We start from the raw sequence: 22,812 nt of genomic DNA, 5'->3' as shown, positions 1-22,812 counted from the left end.
TTATGTTGGCAAATTACTTTATATGTATGAAAATATTTGATGAAGTGTGATGAATGCAAGTGTCGTTTCCATCGTAATCACATTTGGCAACAATCTTCATTGTCATCATTGCATAGGTCATTGATATTCTGAAGATCTGGCCTCCAAGCTTGCTCTATGCTGTTATATTTTCTATTTATGTCAGCAGAGGTCCCCTCTAGTACCCGGCAGAGAAATTTTAAAGGCACGCCAGCTAAGTGAACTGGAAACTCTGAAATCCCTTGTCTTAGGTCTAAAATTGACTGACAGGCATCCTTTGCAAGGTGAACTGCACTGACTGGAAACTGGTTTGTAACTGCACAGTGTAAGTGGCAATAATTAAGAAAGCAAAACTGTTGCAAAGGGAAGCTGTAGCGCTGCCAATAAATGTCTTCCAGACAAGATTTGTTTTCAGCTAGGTATATAATCAATTAGGAAAAAAAATTGATCAGCTGCTATGGACAAATTCTTTGGTGTTGAATTTCTCGGAAAAAAACCCCAGAAAGACTTCTGTAACAGACATTTACAAAGACAAAAATAAAAACCTGCTAACGACACAATTTAGTCGGAGAGGGGCGAGGATTATTTTATTTTCCAACAACCCCTGAAAGAACACAAAGAATAGGAAATGACTTGATAAACAAGGCTTCAAGCTACCATTCAGTGGCAATAGAGAGACCTTGGACTCTTAAGGACTGACACAGTTCATCATTTGATGAAAAAGCCACGCTCTCCTAATGTGCTTTCACCAGCTGCTAAAACCATCAATAACATGCTATTGCTCTATGAAGTTCATTGTAATCAATTTCCAGATGAGTCTAGCATTAGCCAAGGACACGTTTCAAATTGCAGGGCAACATGTGGACATGTTTCCCTGCATGTTTCTCGGCTTTTCATCCTGTGTTTCTGTTGACTAGTTATCAAACTGAAAGAAAAAAAATAATAATGCACAGTTATTTGCATAGGTACAAGCCATTACTTAAAAACTTTCTTTATGAAAAAATAATATGAATGTAGCTATAAACCATCTCCCTCAGGTAAAACATGTCCAAGTGTCGGTATTCTGCTGGCAAAACAGATTTTCTTAAATTTTTTTAAGCCTGTCCCTGAATTGGCTAAAGGGGAATTCTTGTAAGAGTGCAGACAAGTTTGTAAAAGGTTATTCACTGATGCCAACTGTCATAGTTGTCACCAGTAATCGCGTAATGTTGTGTCCAACATACCTGTAGGACACTGGCAGCTGTAGCCTCCCAGCAAGTTGGAACATGTGGCATTGTGCTGACAGGGGCCGGAATCACACTCCTTGATCTCACTGTCACACTGTGCTCCTGAAACACACGTTTGAAAGTGGGAAAATTAGTAGCAGATGTGAACTGTTGGAATAATACCTCAAACAAAATATGAGACATATCTCACAGTTCTGTGTGCACTAGTCTCCACCATTTCAAACCGTATGAAGTATGTAAATGCTACTATCTTATTTTTAAGATTACATTGATACATTTGGTAACACTACAATAAGGGTCTCTTAATTAACATTAGTTAAGGCATTATTAAACACGAATTAACATTTTGATAATGATGTAATAATCATTATAATGCAATTACTAACATGAACTAACCCTAACCATTTATTACTATAATGGTAAAATGTAATGTCCCTCATAATCATTTACTTAGTGTGTATTTATAGTGTGTGTCAATGTTCATCACCCTAACTCTTACCTAACCCTATGTAAGGTATTGTGTACCAGTAGGAATCTGATAAACAAACTTTAATAAATGTATAGGAGTTTCTTATAAGCATTACTAAACCATAGTTAACCATCAGTTAAGCCTTTCTAGACCCTTGTTGTAAAGTGTAACACAATAACACATGTATCCCTTTGGTAACACGTTACAAATGCTTAACTGTCTCATAAGCATTACTTAACATAGTAAATTAAGGGACCCTTATTGTAAAGTGTTACCATACATTTGTATTAACGGAAATAATAATGCCAAAAAACAAACAATTATGTATGTATTTATGTATGTTTTTCATTGTTTAATAAGAACCATATAATGTAAACTAGAGGAGCTCCAACCATGGCTTTTAAAGCTTATCACCTTATTACCAATGAAACGATGAAATAAAAATGAGGCAACTTTTTCAGACATGGAGTGAAATTGCCAACGTGAGGACACCATTTTAACCGTGTGTATGAAACACACATGAGATTTGTTACGTCAACTATTTGGCCAATATGTAATCTGCTTTAATGAGAAATCTGGTCCATCTTTGTCTTCAATATCGACCAGCCATGCTCTGTTTCCATTGATCGGAGCATCCTTAGTGTAAACATTATTTTGATTACACTGTATAGGTTGTAGGAGGTGCTTGAGCCATTCCCAGATGAGTCGGAGGGCAAAGAGGGAGTACAGAGGGGTATTTTTTACTTTTCCTAATTGAGAGACACCAATAAGTGTATAGTGATGACAGTCATTTATGGCTGAACATGCAATCTCTACACACTGCTCAAAACTACAGTGCTTTATAAAGCAATTACCACATTGTTGGCATTATGGCAAATATGTAAAACAGTTGCCTCTTTTTTTCTTAGAAAATGTCACAAAATGTTCATTTGACATTCTCCAGTTTCGCTGAAATACAGAGAACTTGCGATTTGTACCAGTAGATGTCGTTATTTTAAAGCCCATTTCCAAGAATTTCTGAGTTGACTGGAATCATTGTCTCACTTTTTCTAAAGCCTAACAGAATCTGCAGTCAAAGTTCATTGAACATGAATTAGAGTTAGTGGTACATTGTGTGGGCAAGGATACACAAAGACAGACATTATTTGGATAAATCCCTTTGTTGGCCAGGTTCAGGTTTCTTGTTAAGAAAATGGACTCTTAATGATGAGTTCTGTCTGACTAAAGGCAGTGGATAAAATGGGATTGCAGGTTGCTTCATGGGAGATTTGTTTGGTGCTCAGCTGCCTTAGCAGCTGCTGCTCCCACTGCTGCTGTTGGGGGTGGGCATCTTCTTGTGCAGGTTATTAATTTAAAATGTCCCATCATCAATAACAGAGCAGCAGTGACATGTAGTGAAAGTCCCTTCATGACAGCTGCAACCTCGTGCTAAAGCACAAACTCTGTGATTGATACCATCTGCACAGTAGCTCATACAGGCCATTACATACTAAGTGTGTCATGCTGTGCAGCAGCAAATTATACAAATTTGTCCTACTAAAACCTTTGAAACACCTACTATCATTTATGACTATGTATAATATCAATTATAGGGAGCTGTAGCTTTACAATTAAAGAAATGACTAGCTATGGTGAAGTGATGTATACTGCCATATATTACTGAGACATGATGGCAATATAAAATGTACAACACACACTTGTTTTTTGTAACATTTAAGGCTATAATTTGTGACATTGAAGGAGCATAGGACAGGGCAGGATCTAGAAAACAAACTCCATAGTGACACACGGTGGTTAGTGTAACTGCAGCCATCAGCCAAGCCACCGTGGGGGCACGCATCAACTGTTTGTTGATCACCAGAGCTGATACTGTGGATAGAGGATGGACACCTGACGGGATCCGACGGCACTGGACGAGTCGGGTTTGGACAGTTATTTAGAACTGGTGTTCGGGTTCGGTCACTTAGTGTCGTTTGCGCGCAGCGTTCTTCCTTTCCTGCTGCAGCAGCCACGCAGTGATCGGCGGTGGATGGAGAATGGAGCAGAGAACAATTTTAAAGGGATAAACCGCTGAAATGTTCCTTTTTCTGCACAGTAACATGGATTATCTTTGATGCATTGATTATGTAAATAGATCCGATGAGTCTCTTGTGTGCGCTGATCTGATGTTGACATTAACAGTTGACTGTTAATAAAATTGGTGCTTACCACTAAAACAAACGTACATGTCATTTCTTTGAGAGAAAAAAATGAGGTTTTCACTGTCAGACTCGGACCAGGAAATGCAGCCCGATCCGCACTCTAACTATAACACGGTTATTTACTTACTCGCTGTTCATGTGACTGTTTACTGCAAGACCTGTGCACATGCCTCTGCATGCATGCACAGGTCATGCAGGCAAAAATAATTGATGTCAGACACAAAAATTCCGAGGAGCTACTTAAGAGCTGAAAGATCCGGCTCTTAATAGGGAGCCAAAATTCTTATCGCTAAGGCTGTAGTGTAGAGTATAAGCCATTATTTTCAGAATGACATCTAAATGTCAAAGAAGCTCCATTAAGCATCGATTTGGTGTTTCCACCTTCAAATTACTCCCGACTGAGTCTAAACCACAACAGAAGCGTGTGCAGGAAGTAAGCTGGCTTCAAATGAATGATGAACACACACAAATGTAGTGAAGAATATGCTGTGAAAATCCCACTCTGATGAAGAGAAACATCAACTAAAAACTTTAGTCATTAAGGTTTTAATAAGCATGTTAATAAAGGTTTTCTGTCCAAGCCAAATCCAGAATCAATTGTTCATACATTTGTTTTCTGTAGATTACTGTAGATTACTATAATAGTGTGTTTGCAGGTCTAAATAAGAAATCACTTAGACAGTAACATCTGGTGCAGAATGTTGCTCCCAGTGTCCTATAGTAACACTGAGAAGATGGACCACATTACCCAGTCCTTAAATCACTGGACTGGCTTCCTGTGAGTAAAAGAATAGAAGTTAAAATCCTCCTTCTTTGTTTATAAAGCCCTAAATGGCCTCGGACCATAATACATCTTTGACATGTTCCCCACGAGGAAACCAGAACCCTCAGGTTATCAGGGAGTAGGTTTACTGTATGTTTATGTATAAGAATCAGGACCAAAAACTGTGAAGCAGAATTCAGTGTTTGTGCTCCAAACTTGTGGAACAAACGTCCTGCAACGTGAAGTCTGCACAGTCAGCTCCTTTAAATCAGGTCTAAAAACACTGTAATCTGTGTCTGAATGTTTCACTTTTATTCATGTAAAACACAAATTATATGGAATGCAATGTAGGGGGCCAGGCTCAGTGACCAATCACTGTGTTTCTCTGACCATTAGGTACGTTATCAGGCTCATTCAACAATAAATATGCTCATTTACTGAGAAATCTCAACACCAAAAGAGGAGAAGTCTTTGCTCTATATCAAAGATGTAAAGTGAGGAGTATAATAAGTAAATAGTGTTAATTCATACAGCACCTTTCACAGACAGAGGTCACAAAGTGCTTTACATCTCGGCTCATTCACACTCACATAGACCAGAATCGAACCCCAAACCTCTCAACCAGAGGACGACCCCTCTACCACCTGAGTCACTCAACTATTTTATTAGGAAACTAACAACTAACTAGGATATCTGCATTTCCTGAAGAAAATGCAATTTGTGAGGATGCATAGCTGAAATGCACCACTATTTGGCTGCAGAAAAAAAAAAAAAAACCTGACGTCATTCATCAAAAAGGTGCCAGCATTTCCCTATGCTGATCCCCCCCAAATGACCAATGATCCAAATGAAGTACGAACCACAAAACCTGAACGAAGCATCCAAACAAATAGCGAACCCCAACCAAACCACAAAGCACAAACGTACCATGGACCACAAATGTACCACAAACCACAAATGAACCACGAAGCACAAGCGAATCGGGAACGTTAAACAAACCACAAAGCATGAATGAAGCATGAAAAAGCACAAACCCTGAACGAAGCACAAACAAACCATGAACCACGAACCCCAAACGAACCACAAAATCCAAATGAACCACGAGCCGCAAAACCTGAATGAAGCACAAACCACAAAAGAACCGCAAACCCCGAACAAACCACAAAGCACAAAATGACCATGAACCACAAACCCTGAACAAACCACAAAGCACAAAATAACCATGAACCACAAACCCTGAACAAACCACAAAGCACAAAATGACCATGAACCACAAACCCTGAACAAACCACAAAGCACAAAATGACCATGAACCACGAACCCTGAACAAACCACAAAGCATAAACGAAGCACGAACCCTGAACAAACCACAAAGCATAAACGAAGCACAGACCCTTAACAAAGCACAAGCGAACCATAAATCACAAATGAACCACAAACCTCAAACGAAACACGAATCACATATTTCATTGTACAGGCGGAATTTTCCCTTTAGCTTATATTTAGTTCATGCACATTTATAATCCATTGTTTAAGGCAAACATCTATGCTAGAGTGACAGATGATCCAGCAGCGATTAAAAAATAAAGGACATCTGAGAGCTACATAAAAACACTGGCATAAATCTTGGCCTTGTTGAAAGAACTTAAATGCATTGGTTTGCCCACTTTCCTCATTTCACCCAATTCTTGAGGACAAAATGCTCACCCACTACCAAGTATAAAAGTACCAACATACATGTGTCATTTTGTTCGTTTGTAATCCTGATTACCAATGAAAACAAAGCAAACTCATTGGTGCTCCATTGCAAAGATAGAAGTTGCTGTACTACGACATGTCATCAACCCATGACCATTTGCACATGTTCATGATAGTGGATTACAGACTATAAAATACTATTAAATTAATATGGTTCATAATAAGGGGTTTTCTTCAGTACAGGTCATACAATCAGAAGTTTTAGGCCAAAAACTTTGCAGGGTCTCTTTAAAAACTATGAGAACCAAGCAACAACCCTAGGCATTCCCCTGGACACCAAAGAAGTTACATACACTTCTGTCTATCACATTGCTAAAAATGCATGTGTAAATAAAGATTAGTTGTCTTGTGAGAGATGAAGCCCTCCTGAGCTTGAGTAATATCTCCAGAGTTATGATACATGATAGAGTACAGTGGGCTTTCTGGGTTGAGCTTGAAATTAAATTGGCCTTTCTATACCACTGCATGGCTTGAAATTCTAAAATAAATCCCAAGATGCCAGAAAATGATGAATTCCATCCACCGCCAAGAAGTGTCACAATGTAAGAGACAATCTTCCATTACAAAAGTGGCAACATATTTTAGCTTTGAACGGGGTGTAGGAAATCTTGTTCATGCAGCGCTGTGTAAGAGCTTATCTGACTGACACTTGAGTGTGTCGACTTAGATCTAGGCCCAAATGTGAGTGAAGTGAATGTGGGAAAATCACATTCACTGGTTGTTAAAGCCGAGACAACAAAAATACATTGTTAAAAGAATCCATCACAGAACACATTCCAGAGATTGTTTTAGATTCACAAGATAAGGTACCAACACAGAGATGTTACAACATTGTAGTACAGAACTGAAATGAGGGCATTTTTCAAAATACAAAAAAAACAATCAAAAATTGATGTAGTTAGTATTTTTAAGACCGGGTAATATTGTTTGTCTTCAAAAAACATCATGCATTTAAATGTAATGTAACTATCACACCAATTTTATCTTATACCAGGGGTCTGCAACCTGCGGCTCAGGAGCCTAATGTGGCTCTTTGATTTTTATACAATGGCACCCTATAGCTTTAAAAAAAAAAAAAAACTATTGAAAAAAATAGTATTTTTTAATTTTTTTCTACAGAAGCTATTAATGATTAATGATTGATAAAATCAAGATATAGCAATTTGTTAACCTAAAAATAAATCACCTTGTACAATGACTCAGCACCTTCCTACTTCACCTCCTGCAACATCTACAGACCATCAACTTTAAGTTTTAAATCCCTGGTAAGATAATTAAAACAACAAAAACACTATTCTGGAAGAAAATAGAGATTTTAATTGTGTGGGAACAGATTCATTTAACCGCGCAATGAGTAATTAGCATGTGTGGACCACATGGTCATGCGTTTGAAGCCTTTCAAATACATTGACTAAAAATAAAATCTTTCTTTTTTATATAACCTTGTGTTCATGTATACTGAGATGCGTAAGAATTTGAAGAAACAAGATACTGTTTAATTTCTTGATGTCAATTTATTTTATTTATGCCAGTTACATGATCAATATAAATCAATGGACATTTTCAGCAAATTGAAATAAACTTACATGCATGTGGGCGCCACAAAAAAACTCGTATTTTTAAATTGTCCTACTTACAGTAAATCATAGTCTCTTATCCCAGGTCTGTATTTTTGAGGGCTCCGCAAATGGCTGCTCCTGTGTGTTGTTGTGTGTTCTTTCCCAGCAACTACCAAGTCAAATTCCTTGTATTATTCTAAACTGTACCTGGCCAATAAAACTGATTTTAATTCTATTCAAGATAGAATAAATAACCATGCAGGCCCTGAATTGTCAAACCAGTGCAATTACGGGTAAATATGTTTTAAGGATAAAATATATACATTAAAAAAAATACATTATTTTCCAATGCTTTACTTTAAAAATATCAAATGTGCTAATTTTCTTTTCTGTCACTTGCTTCTATATTTACATGTCACTTTAGATGAAACAAGTTATTTGTTCTGTCAGGTACGCAAAAGCTCAAATGTGCCTGTTTTAATCACACATTCCTCAGCTGTCTTTTTTTATTATGTTGTCAGTCGCTGCAATCAACTCAAATCTGACAGTTTTTATGTACACTAACAATCATATCTGACACTCTTAATGTTTGAAAAGTTCATGCAAGCCACATATACAGTATATAAACTGAAACAATTGAGGCTGCTATTTCTAAAAGGTCAGACACACAATGAAGTCAATTTTCAACAGAATGGAAATGACTCATAGAAAACAAGTGAAAAGAAATTAACTGGCACTGGCAGTAAATAGTTTGCAAATGTCTGTTAAAGCTGCAGTATGTATAATTCTCTATCCGCTCCGTTTTGACATCAAAACCGAAACTTAACCTCCCTTACCGGTATCTTTTGTGAATGTGGGAATTTTCTGGTGTCAAATCAAAGATAATAAATTTTTGACCAAATAATTACACCCCCCCCCCCAAAAAAAAAAACCCTTACATACTGCAGCTTTAAGTCTTTTCATTTCAGTAATTAGTGTAGTTTTTGACATTTTGTTACATACTGAGTAAATGCAGTAGTTAATGCAACAGTTGGAGGAAAAAAAATAAAAAATATTATATTATATTTTATTTCAAACTGTTGAAATTTGTCAATGTAACAAAAGGGGCATCATTAGGAAAATGTAAATGAATATGCCTATAATTTATTTTCACCACCAAAAAAGATACCACAGAATTGTTTTAAAGTAATTTTGCATAGACCACATTATGCATTTTTGGTGCAATGGTGGAAAAAAAATACTCTTGTTTCTACATTTTCTGCAATTTTATTTTCTTTCTGCCCTCAAGCACGAGCAAATATTTAAAGAGAATAAATACTGTTATCAGTGCATTAATCATGTATTCTGTGCGTTGCAATAAGACTGCAAATTATACGTCTTGAAATATATATACATTTCACAATCCAGTGCCACTATTATTTCCTTTAAACTTGAATCAGACGTTTCTTCTCCTTCACACGAGGGTCTGTTCAAAGGTAAACAAATGTTGAGCTAATTCACCAACAGACAGATGAACCGACAGTTTGCAAAGGTGCAAAAAGAGATAATAAAACAAAGCCCTCTCACCAGTGAAGCCGAGGGGACACTTGCAGACGTACTTTGGTGGAGAAGCTGGGTTATTTGTTGAGATGCAAGTGGCTCCGTTCAAACAGCTGATGGGATTCATCAGGCAGGCGTCACCTGCATACTGACAGAACTCTCCCATCCATCCAGGGGCGCAGACACACTGCACAAATAGCAAACAAGCATTAGGTAATCAGCGGTATATTGTTCTGTAATTTAGCCCCAATAGTGATGACATTGATTAGAAAGAAAAAGTACTGATGCAAATTCTCCCCTTCTATAGCAGCACACTTGGATTTCAATAAAGAGCGTGACGTTTCCACTCTACTTCTTTTGCTCTTGTGGGTGGAATATTTTTTTTTCATTTCACCTTTGAATATTTTCAACCACTCTACTGTGGCACATTAGCATGGAAGGACACTGGCTGTACAGTGTGTAGAAAAGCACAACCAATACCTAAATAAAGTGGAAAATTCAAGATATCAGCCTGGAGCTAATGCTGAAAATGGCCTCTCCCCATGGATTGTATTTAAAGCTCATATCTGGAGTTTCTGAGAAATCTGTGTTTATGTAAGTATCATTCTTTTGAAATGAGAAAAAATGCCTAACTAGTCTTTTACTATGGTTTACTGCCGGTGGTCATTCATATATATCAATGTATATAAGTCCCGCCTTTGTCCTATAGACCCCTATACAAATCACCGCGATCGCCCAGCCAATAGGCTTCGACTTCCTGCAGCGGAGACTGTCAATCAAAGTGAATGTGTGTGGGTAAAGAGTGCACGGAAACAAGGCGGTGTATTAAAACAACAAACAGGAAGAATAACAATGACCCATAGACATATATCAATGCGACCCGATGCGACATTGTTATGTACCACTAAGCACACCCACAAAAGTAGAGGCGTGGCTTCTGGTAGATTGGCAGAGGCAAGGGGCGGAAGTGGAGCTGTTTGAATAATTTTTACTTATTCTATAGTTAGCATCTTCTGTAAAATACTGTTACAAAAAAATGTTAAAAGTTACAGGAACTTTTTACTTAAAGGCTACCTGTGGTGAACTAAAGCTGCAGACTTTAGCATTAGATTGTGTATGATAGCAGATGTTCAGTCAGGCAACATTTGTCTTTATTCCTTGTTGGGTAGCAAAGGCTTAGAGTGAATGCTCATTCATGCACAAATCTAGCTGCATTTCCCTTCTCGGAATCACTAGAACGTAATAACTGGCCTCACATGCTCAAATAATTCAGGTCGACAGTAGCTGCTTCCTAATTAGTAAGTAAAGGAATAAAATCACTTGTATTGTTCATTTTGAATTAAGTCTGGGCCTCCCTACTGAGGATGCTGCCCCCGCGACCTGGAAACGGCTAAGCGGGAGAAGATGGATGGATGGATGGATTTTGAATTAATGAGTACAATCTTTTATTAATTCTTAATACATCAAACATGATTGGTGTTGTGAACATGACTAGTACCTTTAATTGTCCCATGTGTGATTTTACTCTGAGGAATCTGTGGTCATTAGATTGTGATGCACAAATTGAATGACATAAAAGTAGTGTAAGAGACGTGTGTCTACAGAGCAGTTATGAAATTCTACCCCATTAATCACTGGAAGAATTTGGATGCTTTGTTCATACAAACAGATGGAGCCCAATTTGACTTTGTGGTGCTCAGTATTCTCAGATGCCTGCGTTTTTACAATACTTCAGACTGCTCCTCAATGCCCCATAGCTTCTGATTATCCTCAATCAGTCATGTTTCATTAAACCACTGAGCCCGCTCAATCCAAACTCCTCTAAAAGGTGCTTTTTGTTGTTTCTGTAGCTCAAACAGACCCTTATTGCTTGTTTTAGGCCTTATACTGTATTTATATATCTATATGTATTTACTTTCTTCCACCCTTTTTTGCAGATAAGGCTTCTACCAGGGCTTGTGCTAACTGTATTTACACAGTAATGAAGGTGCAGCCAGTATATACTGCAGACCCTATTGTTACGGGACAAGACTTTCGTTTTTGGTTTGTTTTGCAGGTTCTTTGATGTGTAATGCATGAAGTAACTTTTGTTGTTCAGCCATTTCAACAGTCAAAATGAACTGTTTTTCCTTTCAAACGCACACCCAACTACCTCTAATTCTAATTATTTTCTTGTTTATACCAATGCATAGGTTTTAAGGATCCCAAGGTCTTGAAGAACTAAAAGCAGAATATATCTTTCAACTGTTGTGAGAAAGAAAAAGAAAAAAAAAAGTACATCTATTGCGACAAACGTAAAATGGTTTAAAGTGGCCAAATCAAAGAAAACTGTAAATGGAATTGAATGAATGAATATAACAATGTAGGACTAAATGAAATTAAAATATGTTAATTTCCACAATTGTTTGAGCAAAACCTTAAGGAAATAACAATGGATTTATTGAACAGATGTAGTCTCTCCACTACAGCTCTGCTTCTGAATGAGACGGGCCTGATATTTAAACCAGAACTCCCATTAACATGCACTCTATTTGCAGGCTTCCAAGGCTTTCATTATTCCTGAAACATTGAATTACTCACCTGATATCCGCCGATTACACTGATGCACAATCCCTCATTTAGGCAGGTGATATTGTGCAGCCCGCAGTAGTCAATTATTTTCTCACAATTCTTGCCAGAAAACCCACTCGGACATCTGTTGAGAAGAGGGTCAGTGTCATTAAAATCAATTTCACTCGTAGCCTTAAGGACTAACAAGCCACACTGTATTGTGTTTTTCTAAAGATACATGGGTTTATGATTTCATTTTGCACCTGATCTGATTGTAATCTGGGTCTGGTTTACAGTGCGTGTACTTTTTTTTTTTTTTTTTTTTCTGACATGCTTTAGACCAGGATTGTTAAACTGATGGAGTTACAAGTCTGAGAGGATAATTTGTTCAATTAGATGTAATACTTTCATATGAATCTGTGAATCACTATAACTTATACTTATGTCTCTCCAGGTTTATATGCGTGAAAATGAAAATATACATATATAATTTTTGATTTCTGATTTCAGCCTTATTAGTTTCTCAAAGACTTTAGAGAAAATGTTTATGTAAAACTACTTTGCTCCTGTTTTTTAAGAGGATTTATGAAAACATTTGACTTACCATCTGTCATCTCACACCATTTGCATACACTGTAAACCAGAATAAGTTACCAGAATTCAAAAAAATTTAGGCAATTGATTTTATCATTTTTTTTTTTTAAGTTCATAAACTTAAAAGTCAAAATTTTCCACAATGGCTGGTGACACGTACTTTTTGATAACAGTTAAATGAAAGTGCTACATGAATTAAATTCGCTTTTAAATAATCCCTATTTGAAACAACAAAAATATCGAGACTTTATCATTCTTAGCATGTAATTACTTCATTCTATTAAGTTGTACTTAAGTTGTGTTTTTAAGTAATGCTTACTTATAAACAAATATAGTTCCATTTACTCAAAAATGATTAGTTAATGTTACTCAAAAATGAGGAACATGTTACACCAACGTGACATAATGAATTTAGTAGAACTTTGACTTTAACTTTGAGTATAAACGACTTAATCTATTTAATTACTTTGAACGTTCGGGTTTACAGTGTACTGATAGTGACAAAAAACACTGATAGTGATACAAGTGAAGACAAAAAGCCTTTGCATGAGTTTTATCATGCATTCAAATTTAAATTGTTTATTATAGCATTTTATTCTTTTTTTCCTATAAGTAATAAAATCAATGATTTGAATTGATTTAATGTTTTCACCTGCGTTTATTATTTATTTGTTTGACGCAGGGTTATGTTAAAAGTACTTAATGGATTTTAACAATTTTTAAACAAAAAACAGATCTTACGAAATGGAAAATTTCATTAAAATTTTGAAGAGATCTGGATCAATATACGGATTCTGGATCAGTTTGAAAAAAATCAAAAAATTCTCATCTCTCATTATCGGTGAAATTAAAAAAAAAAATGTGTATGTTTGTAATTGACCAATCTTTATGAAGTTTGACTCAGTTATGTTATGTTCCTAATTTCATCCTCATCTTTTTCGGATTGCAAATTTTATCATATTTTTCTTGATTGTATTAAATCAAAAAAAAAAAAATATTAAATCTAGCTCAGTTTTAAGTGTTTTAATATCATTCAAATATTGATTAGTGATTTAATATTGTACTAGCGGAAATATTAAAATCTAATTATGTACAATTATAACCACCCAACACAGATCACAAAGAGCTGTCCGTGGTCGAGGTACAGTAGCTCGTGAGCCGAAAAAGTGTGGAGACCTCTGGATTAAACAATTACCTTGACTTTTTGTGTGCGTTAAACACTGTCAAGTGTCACTCAAAACACCAAGTTCTGCTTAAAGACTTTTTTCAAAAACAGGCCTAAATATAAACGCTAAAGCGTCTTTGAGTGTCCAAAAAAGCGCTATACAAATTTGATCTATTATTATTATTATTATTATTATTATTATTATTATTATTATTATTATTGATATATATATATATATATGTATATATATATATATATATATATATATATATATAAAGTTAGAATTATGTTATAATTAATTGTATATTGTAACCCAGATGTGTTTATACAAAAGTATGAACTAAATGATAAGAAACCAAAGACCTTCCTCTGTTGTTGTTTTTCGTGCTTGCCACTTTGCCTACTGCGACCTACTCTCACATGCAGGAGGGAGAATATGACTAACACGCATTTGATGATATCAATAACATGCATTACAATACATCCACAAGAAGAAAAAATGAATAAAAATCACTTCCAGCAACTCTTCAAGGGACACACATTGCCTAACACTCGTCTCTGAAGGGAGACTTCTAGAATGACCTCCATCAGTTCTCTACGTGGCTCTGTGATTCACCTGCAGAAATACTCATTTCCCCTGAATACACAGGTGGCATTGTTCAGACACGGTGATGGGTTGCACGGGCTCCTCCGCCTCCTGCATGCTGGGAGAGTATCACCGTGTGCACAGTCACATGCAGAGGCCTGCACACAGTAGCAGCAAAACAAACCAGGTCTCTTGACAGCGTCGGGACAACGGAGAAACTTTAAAAATCATTACCTGTGGGAACATTATGGAGAAAAAAGGTGATTCACTGCACTACAAATGATTACTACTCGGTATGCGTGCCTCACTTCCACAGTTAGGACTGCATTCAAGGTAGTTTAATGAATAACAATGATTAATTATTGATAATGATGATGATGACTTGTTTTTAGGTCAATTTAAATAAGAAATGAAAAAAATTTTTTGGCAATATTAAGATAAATGTCTCTTTTCAGTCAACTGTGGTTATCTTGTGGGTTGTGAAAACACGCAATGGACTTTGCAGACCGTAACGAATGAAATAAACCAAACAAAGGTCAGAGAAAAAGACAACTGGACGACTACTAGAGTTTCTAGTAGTCGCATTAGAAACACAACTGCCTCTGCAAAATGTATTATAGTGATTACATTTCTAGGGAAAGGTGAAAATTGCTGCAGGCATCCAATTACATAAAAGGTTTTCGTAAAAAGCCATTTCAAACTGGTACTTAAATATGCACTGGTTCATTCGATCAACAAAGGAAGTAGAGACTCTTTTCCCTTAGCTCACCATCAGTAGAAAATAATAATTGCTGCTGGAGGCTTCAAAATATTTGATCTTGTTTTGATGGACCATCACTTTTTTTTTTTTGTTACTGTCACGCTGAGATGTAAAAATATAAATAAATACATAAGAGGAAAGTAGTTCTCACACGAGTCTCTGCACTGCAAAGTCTTTCTTCCTGACATTTGGATGACACACAGTCAAATTCCACCTGAGAGTCACAGGAGAGGCCCCTGAATGTTTCCGGACAATGACAGACAAATCCTTCAGGGCTTTCTTCACACGAGCCACCATTTCTGCATGGATTTGGGTCACACTGGGATTTTCTCTTTTCACAAGGTGGCCCTGAAAAGCAAACAACAAAAGAGTAAAGCACTTTTCATCTACTGCAGGAGAAGTCGAAAGTCCTACACTTCCAAGCTTATGATCTTGACTCAGCACATTGTTTATTCTTGGAAATCAGAACCATTTATATGTTGTAAAGAAATGCATTAGTGCTTCTTGTAAATGTCTTACTTTCATTTATAAAATCAAATCTTGGTCTTGATAGTACAGCCGAAATCAGCTTACGTTTTTTTTTAATAATTACGACATTTTAAAATTGGCATGCAAACAAAATACCTGTTCTAATTAAATCTGCATGTAACTAATTATTCTGATGTGTCGTGCTGGGTGAGCATGCTTTGTGTCATATTACAACAATATAATCAATATTTACCAAAAGCAACAGGAAAGTTCGTTATCTTGCAGTGAAAAGCCAATAAACTATAATCAAAAGCATGAAATTAACAATTCAATTCAACTTTATTTGTGTAGCGCAATTTACAACAAAGTCATCTCAATGCGCTTATCAAAATATAAAATTCATGATAAGAAAGAAAAAACCCAACAAGATTCACGTGAACAAGCATTTAGCGACAGTGGGAAGAAACAACTCCCTTTTAACAGGAAGAAATCTCCAGCAGAACCAGGTTCAGAAGTGGCAGCCATCTGCTTCTACTGGTTGGGGTTAGTGGACAGAAGGACCAACAGAACAGGATAGAGAGATAGAACATCAGAGTGTCCCAGACTAGTTGAGCCGTGAACCACAGATCAGGAACTGCCATCATCAGCTTCACGACACCTGAAACAGAGAAGAGAGAGAAGGACGAGGAGAAGGCACTGACTGCAGAAATACATGATACAGTATTATCAAGTCAGCCTGTCTTGGCCTTGGGCCTCACTCCCAGTGGCCTAGTCAACACTTACTGTAAAAGTGACAAATCTCTTCCCTTTTATTGTAATCTAACAGCGACTACAAGGTCTGTAAATGCGACCGTTCACAGTCAAGCCCATGTTCGCTCTAGTGGTTAGATAATGTTATGATTCAGTCCTGTTTATGCGGACTGTAATTCACAACCAGCTACATTAGAATTTGAATCAACAATATTGGTTATTGTTATTGTTGTAAATAAACATTAATTTCAAGTCTTTATTAAATACTATTGTTTCTGTTTAGTGTGTTGTTGTGTTTTTTTGCTCAGATTTCCACTCTTGGTTAATCACGGCTGCACAAAAATGTAGAAATAAGAACTACTGTTAACATATATTTTTAATGAATGCATTTTGATGTTTTCATCTTAGTGTTGCAGCTAAACACAGTGTATGGACTGCTGTTTGTTTCGTGATGGAGCTTTATTGGTAGAAAAGTTCAAAGTCAACCTTCCTCCAAAGTCCAAAGGGTTTTTGTGACTTTTTGCTTCTTATTGTGTTAGATGTGCGATGGACTGGCAACTTGTCCGTGGGTATATCCTGCTGTTGTGTTTTTTTTTTTAAAAAAATTTTATTGTCAGCTGAGTTTGGCTGCAGAAATCAGTGAAATCCTTGGAAGGAAGAATAAAGACATGAATGGATGGGTGAACATTATTCACTACATCTCAAACTGTCTGTTTGAGGGATATCAGGCTTCATTCGTTCTGACTGACTAGACAGAGTTGTTAACTTGCCCCATCAGTTAAAAACAGAGAAGCTTGCAACTAGTCAGTTAGAACTGATGGAGCTTAAAGACAAGCTGTAAAGTCTCAAGCCTTTCAAACTCAGCCAGTTGCCTCCGGGAAACTAAACAGACACATGAAGCTATAACCTGATACTTTTTCTGATTCATTTTCCCTTTGTGTATTTAAACGCCTTGTGTGTTCTGTAAGGCTGCTTCGGTGTGTTGTGTTTTCTTTCGCTGCAACTTGTATTGTCGTAAACTGTACCTGGTCAATAAAATTGATTCTGATTCTGATTTTAGCTCAAAACAAAATCCTGTTTTTTTTTTTTTTAATTTTTTTATTTTGAAAACTCGATTTTTGATTTAGATTACCGCCCCTTAAAAAATAAATAAATAAATAAATAACAACCTGAATGAATCCCTTGGATTTTTAAAAAGAGAAACTTGCATTAGAAAAAAAAAACATAAAATTCACATTTAAAAAGAAGAGGTTGTAGCGGGGGTCTATCACTTTAAATGTGTTTGAAACCTGTTGTTTCAAGAGTTTGTAGAGGGACCATGTCCTTAGCAACATGGAATGCCACCACATCTGTAATCCTTTTCCACGTCTTTGGGTAGCACTAATTTCTACGGTGATCCGGAGGAGCAAAACCCAAAGACGAGCCTCATGCCGTGATTACCCTCGTAAATGGTAAAATCCATTTTCCAATTTTGACTTTTTAAAAATCGCCCTGAAGAAATAATCTAATATCGATTTTATATTGATTAATTGTGCAGCCTAATTATCTGTAAAGATTGTGTTGAATACATTTTTGGTAACTAAGACAAAACAAACATAATTACTGTTGTTCCAGTGATCTACTAATAAAAGCAAGGAAGGTCTGTGTGCGTGCGTGTGTGTGGAGCAAATATCTCCCCAACGCGGTGCCTGTTCGACCTGAAACTTTGCTTCCAAATACTTTTTTGTGAGCGGATGGGTCCACAACACGGCTGATGCGCGTGCTTGTGTGAGAGAGTGCCGGGATGCACATGCTGAATGCACACAGAGCCGTTTAGAGAGAGAGTTGTGACCATGGTGTTGCAAAGCGTGTATTTTTTGTGGTATTTCCGGGTCTCTTTTTTATCTTTCAACAACCTGTGATGGAATTTGCACATGTGTGCGTGTGTGTGAGAGATAATCCACAAAGGAGATCTAGGTAGCCACGCACACACGCACGCATGCACACAGTATTTATAATAAAAATATACTAAATGAGTAAAATAAAACAAAACAGGAAGTACACAAAACGACAACAGAAATGCATAAAAATGTACAAAAAGGCCTCAAAAACACACAAAATGACTCCAACAACAAAAATATGAAAATGACGCAAAATGGACAAAACTGAATATTTATACAAAAAATACACAAAATGACTACAGAAATGCACAACACTACACCAAAAAAAATACAAAAATACACAAAATGACTCCAGAATCACACTACAATAGCAACAAATTACAATAATTATACAAAAAATGCACCTTTCTTTTGATTACTTCAGAGTACTTCAGAGTACTTCTATCAGACTAAACAATACAAGGGTTCACCTTCGACGACATTGGTAGTTATTCACAAGGGCTTGTTTTCGTCCCTGTTGACAGATTTATTACTTTACAGAGCAGTGAAACTATTGAACAATTAATAACACTGTGACAATTACAAGAAGAACAGAAAACTTGTCAATTTGTTCAAATCTCTTTCAGGTGAATTGGATTTAATACAATATTTTTATGTCTGTACCAAGGACAGAAATAAAAGTAAAACTCATCAGGGAAATGTATAAATGATTTCTCCACTGTGGGTTTTCCACTGGACTCTATACTAAGTGCTCAGAGCAGCAGCACTTTTTAAACCGTAAGCATTTTCAGAAGCAGATAAAGTAATTGTGAAGTAAGCTGCCTGCTAGGAGTATATATATATATATATATATATATATAAATATATTTGTATGTTTTTTTTTTTTTTTTTTTTTTTTTTTTTAACCTAAATATCTCAGAGCCACAAGCCTTTGGCCAGCACTATCTTAGCCAGAGTTAGGGTGAAGCTGAAGCAGCTTTGTGTGAAATGGATAAAATTAGACTGAATTCACTGCAGGTTCAAGGTGAATAATATTTGATGTTATTCCCTGGTGGGACTTTTCATTTTTGTGTTCTTCACAGGCTGCCTACACATTTATCTTTCCGGTGACTCTGTCTTTGCATATTTTCTTTAATCCCCCTGCTGATACTAGTGCTCATGTCCCAGAGGCTGCCGACAGCCTCCTCTGTGGGCATCAATCTTCCGCCTTTTCTTTTTGCCTCAGCTCATTTTGCCTCAAAAAGTGACTTATTCTAACTGGTTCAGAAAAAGGTGAACATCTCCAAACTGCCATGTTTTTAGCTATCAGTCTCACAGCAATCCTGGAGGGTTGTAATCAGTTTACCACTCTCGACACTAAGAGGGAAAATCCTAATAATGTTACAAGCCATAAGCATCATTTGCATTTCATCCACCACCATATACTTAGCCATGTAATTGACATGAACAAGCTATTTCAGAGCATAAACATATTATTCCACTAATGGAATGAATGAATAAGTATTGAAAAGAACACAAAGAAACATCTATTAAAGTTGTTTAGTTGTTAGTGTTATTTACTGTTAAATTAACACTAAATCTAAAAGACCACTTATAGATTCCAACACCCTTTGGCTAGTGCAGTCAAAGGCAAAACAAAAGAAAAGCTCATTTGAAGAATCCCATGAGTTTGGCTCATTATTCTCCACACATAGACTTTGGCCTATAAGGGCAGTCTGCACCGAAGCAGCCACTAACTTTCAGTTGATTAATGAGCTAAATGCAGTGGGGAGGATGTGGAGGGGGGTGGTGGCGAGGGGGGGCACAACCTCCACAGAACTCCCAGAAAGCTGATGGGACAGCGGGACACCGTGACTGTGCAAAAGAAAAGCAACCAGTGGTGTTGGCTTTCATCAAAAAGCAGCAGCAATTAAAAAGAATTAGATCAAAGCTGCAAAAGGCAGTGCAGGGGCCACTGGAGTACATGTCAAATATTCTGGTAAATTATCTAACCGTTATCCTTACTTACCCACGAGAACTTATTGACCAAAAAATAATAATCTGTGAAATAAAAAGTATGGGATGAGCTGGTAAAGTGTACCTTCAGGACAAACTGTGCCATAAAAGAAAGAAAGATATGAATCAATGCAAAGACTCATCTGGTGTGTTGACTTAAGAAAGTTCAGTAGAGTAGATAATATTCAGGGTTAATAAGAAGTGTATGAAGAAGACACAGCTATTATACTCATTTGTGCTCCACTTCTTTAACCTCCTGTAGTATTTACCGAATAACCAGTGGATAAAAGTTGATTTAATGCTGTTGTAGATGATATTTTTATCAGATCAATTCATAGTGTAGGCCTCATAGATCAATAAATCAAAGAAGATTTGCTCGAAAAAAGATACAAGTTTAAATTGCCGCTTGAAAGTTTGCTTAGATCAGTGGGTCCGAACCTTTCCTGTCTTGTGTACCACGTGTTCATGATTCTCCAAAAGTAGAACATAACACAACTAAATGTTCAACACAAGTCACTTTATTTCATCTTCATAAATTGAACAAACAATATTCAGGCTTTATCTTCTTATTTAACTAAAAAAAAAAAAACATCAAATTATGTTGCCTTCACGGCAATACATATGATAATTATAAGAAATAATATTATAGTAAACGTTTGTATTATTAATACTAATACATTATGATTATATTGTTATTAAAAAAATAATAGATGAAATTAGAAAAAAAATAAGAAGAAATAAAAATAATAAGTTATACAAACAAATAAATAAATACAAAAAAAACAATTAACCTGCATTGTTATATACATTTACCACAAAAGGAGCTTCTTTGAATACTGTATGTGCTCTTTTAATATGCATTTAAATTTTAAAAACAAGTCATAGCGCACACGTACCATTTTATTGACAAACTTATGAAATGACTGAGAATATTTTTTATTATCTTGGAAATAAATTCCTAATTTTTCTAACGTACCCCCTGCAATGTGCTCATGTACCCCTAGGGGTATGCGCACCCCTGGTTGGGAAACACTGGTTTAGATCACTGTAAACACAACTGACTTCATTCACATGAATTCATTGTTTTTACTTCATTCTTACAGTGATTGCTTGTGTTTCCCACCCCTAAACTTTGGCTTTACACCACAAGTGAAATTGAATGCCTCGTGGAGTGAGGTGCTATCACGTGCTAATACATCAAACAAACTGAATTACTGTCCTCTGTGTCTGGTGAAGAAACACATGAAATCACAGTAAGAATGAAGTAAAAACACATGCAATGCACAAAACTTTTCCAAAAATGTCAACAGGAAGTGTTTAGAGTGGAGATGAAAATAAACTTTCAAATGGCAATTTCAGCCTTTTACATCTTTTTGTTCTTCTTCGATTTATTGATCTGAGGCCTAAATTATGTCTATCTATTGTCTCCAGCAGGTTGTGAACATTGGTTCATTGAATTTCTCTGTAGGTAACATCTAGACTTTCTCAACAATCAAAAACATTTACGATGTTTGATGTCATTCTTGATAATTGCAGGATAGAAATATAATATTTTTATTATCACTATCTTCAGGTTTGCCTCATTAAATATTGGAGCAATACAAGCATCAATATCAATCTTTTGTGACCATGACCTACAATTGTGTTTTTTTTTTTCTCTTTGTGTGCAACCAAGGGTTTTATTTATTAGGGAAATCCACGTGCGATAAATTTTCTTTTATGTGATTGCTGTAAACCAACGCTTTATTGACTGAGACACGCTCAGTTAGCTTTGCAGTTGAACCCTGGCCCTGGACTGCTGCACGTCACTGGTTGTAACAAGCAATGTTTGATTTGAAGTGGCTGCTTGGCACACTAAATTATAGTGACAAATACGACATTAGGTGGGATCAGTTTTATAGTCCATGAGGAATCACTGATCTTTCTGATCAATTTAAAATGTATGGCAGCCCTGTGACCTTTATGCAGAGGCCCCACTTCCCACTGAATCTTATCATCTTTGTCTTGAATGATTACATACTTCTGCCTGTAAGGGATTAAACCCGTGACAGAATGCTGCTATTGCAGGTAATTGATCTATAACATACCAATAACCGTCTGCGTATATTTTCATACCGGAAAATCCAGTGTCACAAATGCATTTGAAGGAGGTGGACGACACTTTAATGCATGCCCCATTTTCACAAACGCTTTCACAGTTTTCCTCCCCGACAACCTCTGAGCAGTTCATTCCTGAAAAACATAGCACAGCAGGTGACAATTACACATACAGGGAAATATTCAAGAAAGCAAACACACTGGCAGTACATGGAAGCTTTAATTCCCATTTAATTCAGAATAAAAGTTAAATCCTGTTTAAACTGACCTTGTAAACACTTGACTCCAAATGCAAATGTAATTCTGAATTAAACTTAAATCCAAATTAGGTGGCTGGTTTATTCCAATTTTAATTCCGAATTAAATAATTCCTCTTTCTTGTCAACATTTAATTCCACTTTAAATTAATTCTGGTCATCCTGTGCATGCTCAAT

At 36.3% G+C, this 22,812-nt stretch overlaps 1 protein-coding gene across 1 annotated transcript in view; it reads right to left on the bottom strand.

Annotated features, from left to right (window-relative positions):
* The window catches only part of eys (eyes shut homolog), a 204,169-nt gene that overhangs the window by 168,836 nt on the left and 12,521 nt on the right, over window positions 1-22,812 (bottom strand). The window contains exons 3-8 of the mRNA XM_028468732.1: window positions 22,397-22,513; window positions 15,451-15,536; window positions 14,459-14,586; window positions 12,114-12,228; window positions 9,561-9,720; window positions 1,242-1,346 (exon numbers count right to left, since the gene is read on the bottom strand). Coding sequence (XP_028324533.1) covers window positions 1,242-1,346; window positions 9,561-9,720; window positions 12,114-12,228; window positions 14,459-14,586; window positions 15,451-15,536; window positions 22,397-22,513 — 711 coding nt within the window. The remainder of the gene's footprint in view (window positions 1-1,241; window positions 1,347-9,560; window positions 9,721-12,113; window positions 12,229-14,458; window positions 14,587-15,450; window positions 15,537-22,396; window positions 22,514-22,812) is intronic.

Source organism: Gouania willdenowi, chromosome 15 (genome assembly GCF_900634775.1).
Source record: "Gouania willdenowi chromosome 15, fGouWil2.1, whole genome shotgun sequence".
Taxonomy (NCBI): Eukaryota; Metazoa; Chordata; class Actinopteri; order Blenniiformes; family Gobiesocidae; genus Gouania; species Gouania willdenowi.
The sequence above is the reverse complement of the archived record's forward strand: the minus strand, read 5'-3'. Positions and strand labels throughout refer to the sequence as shown.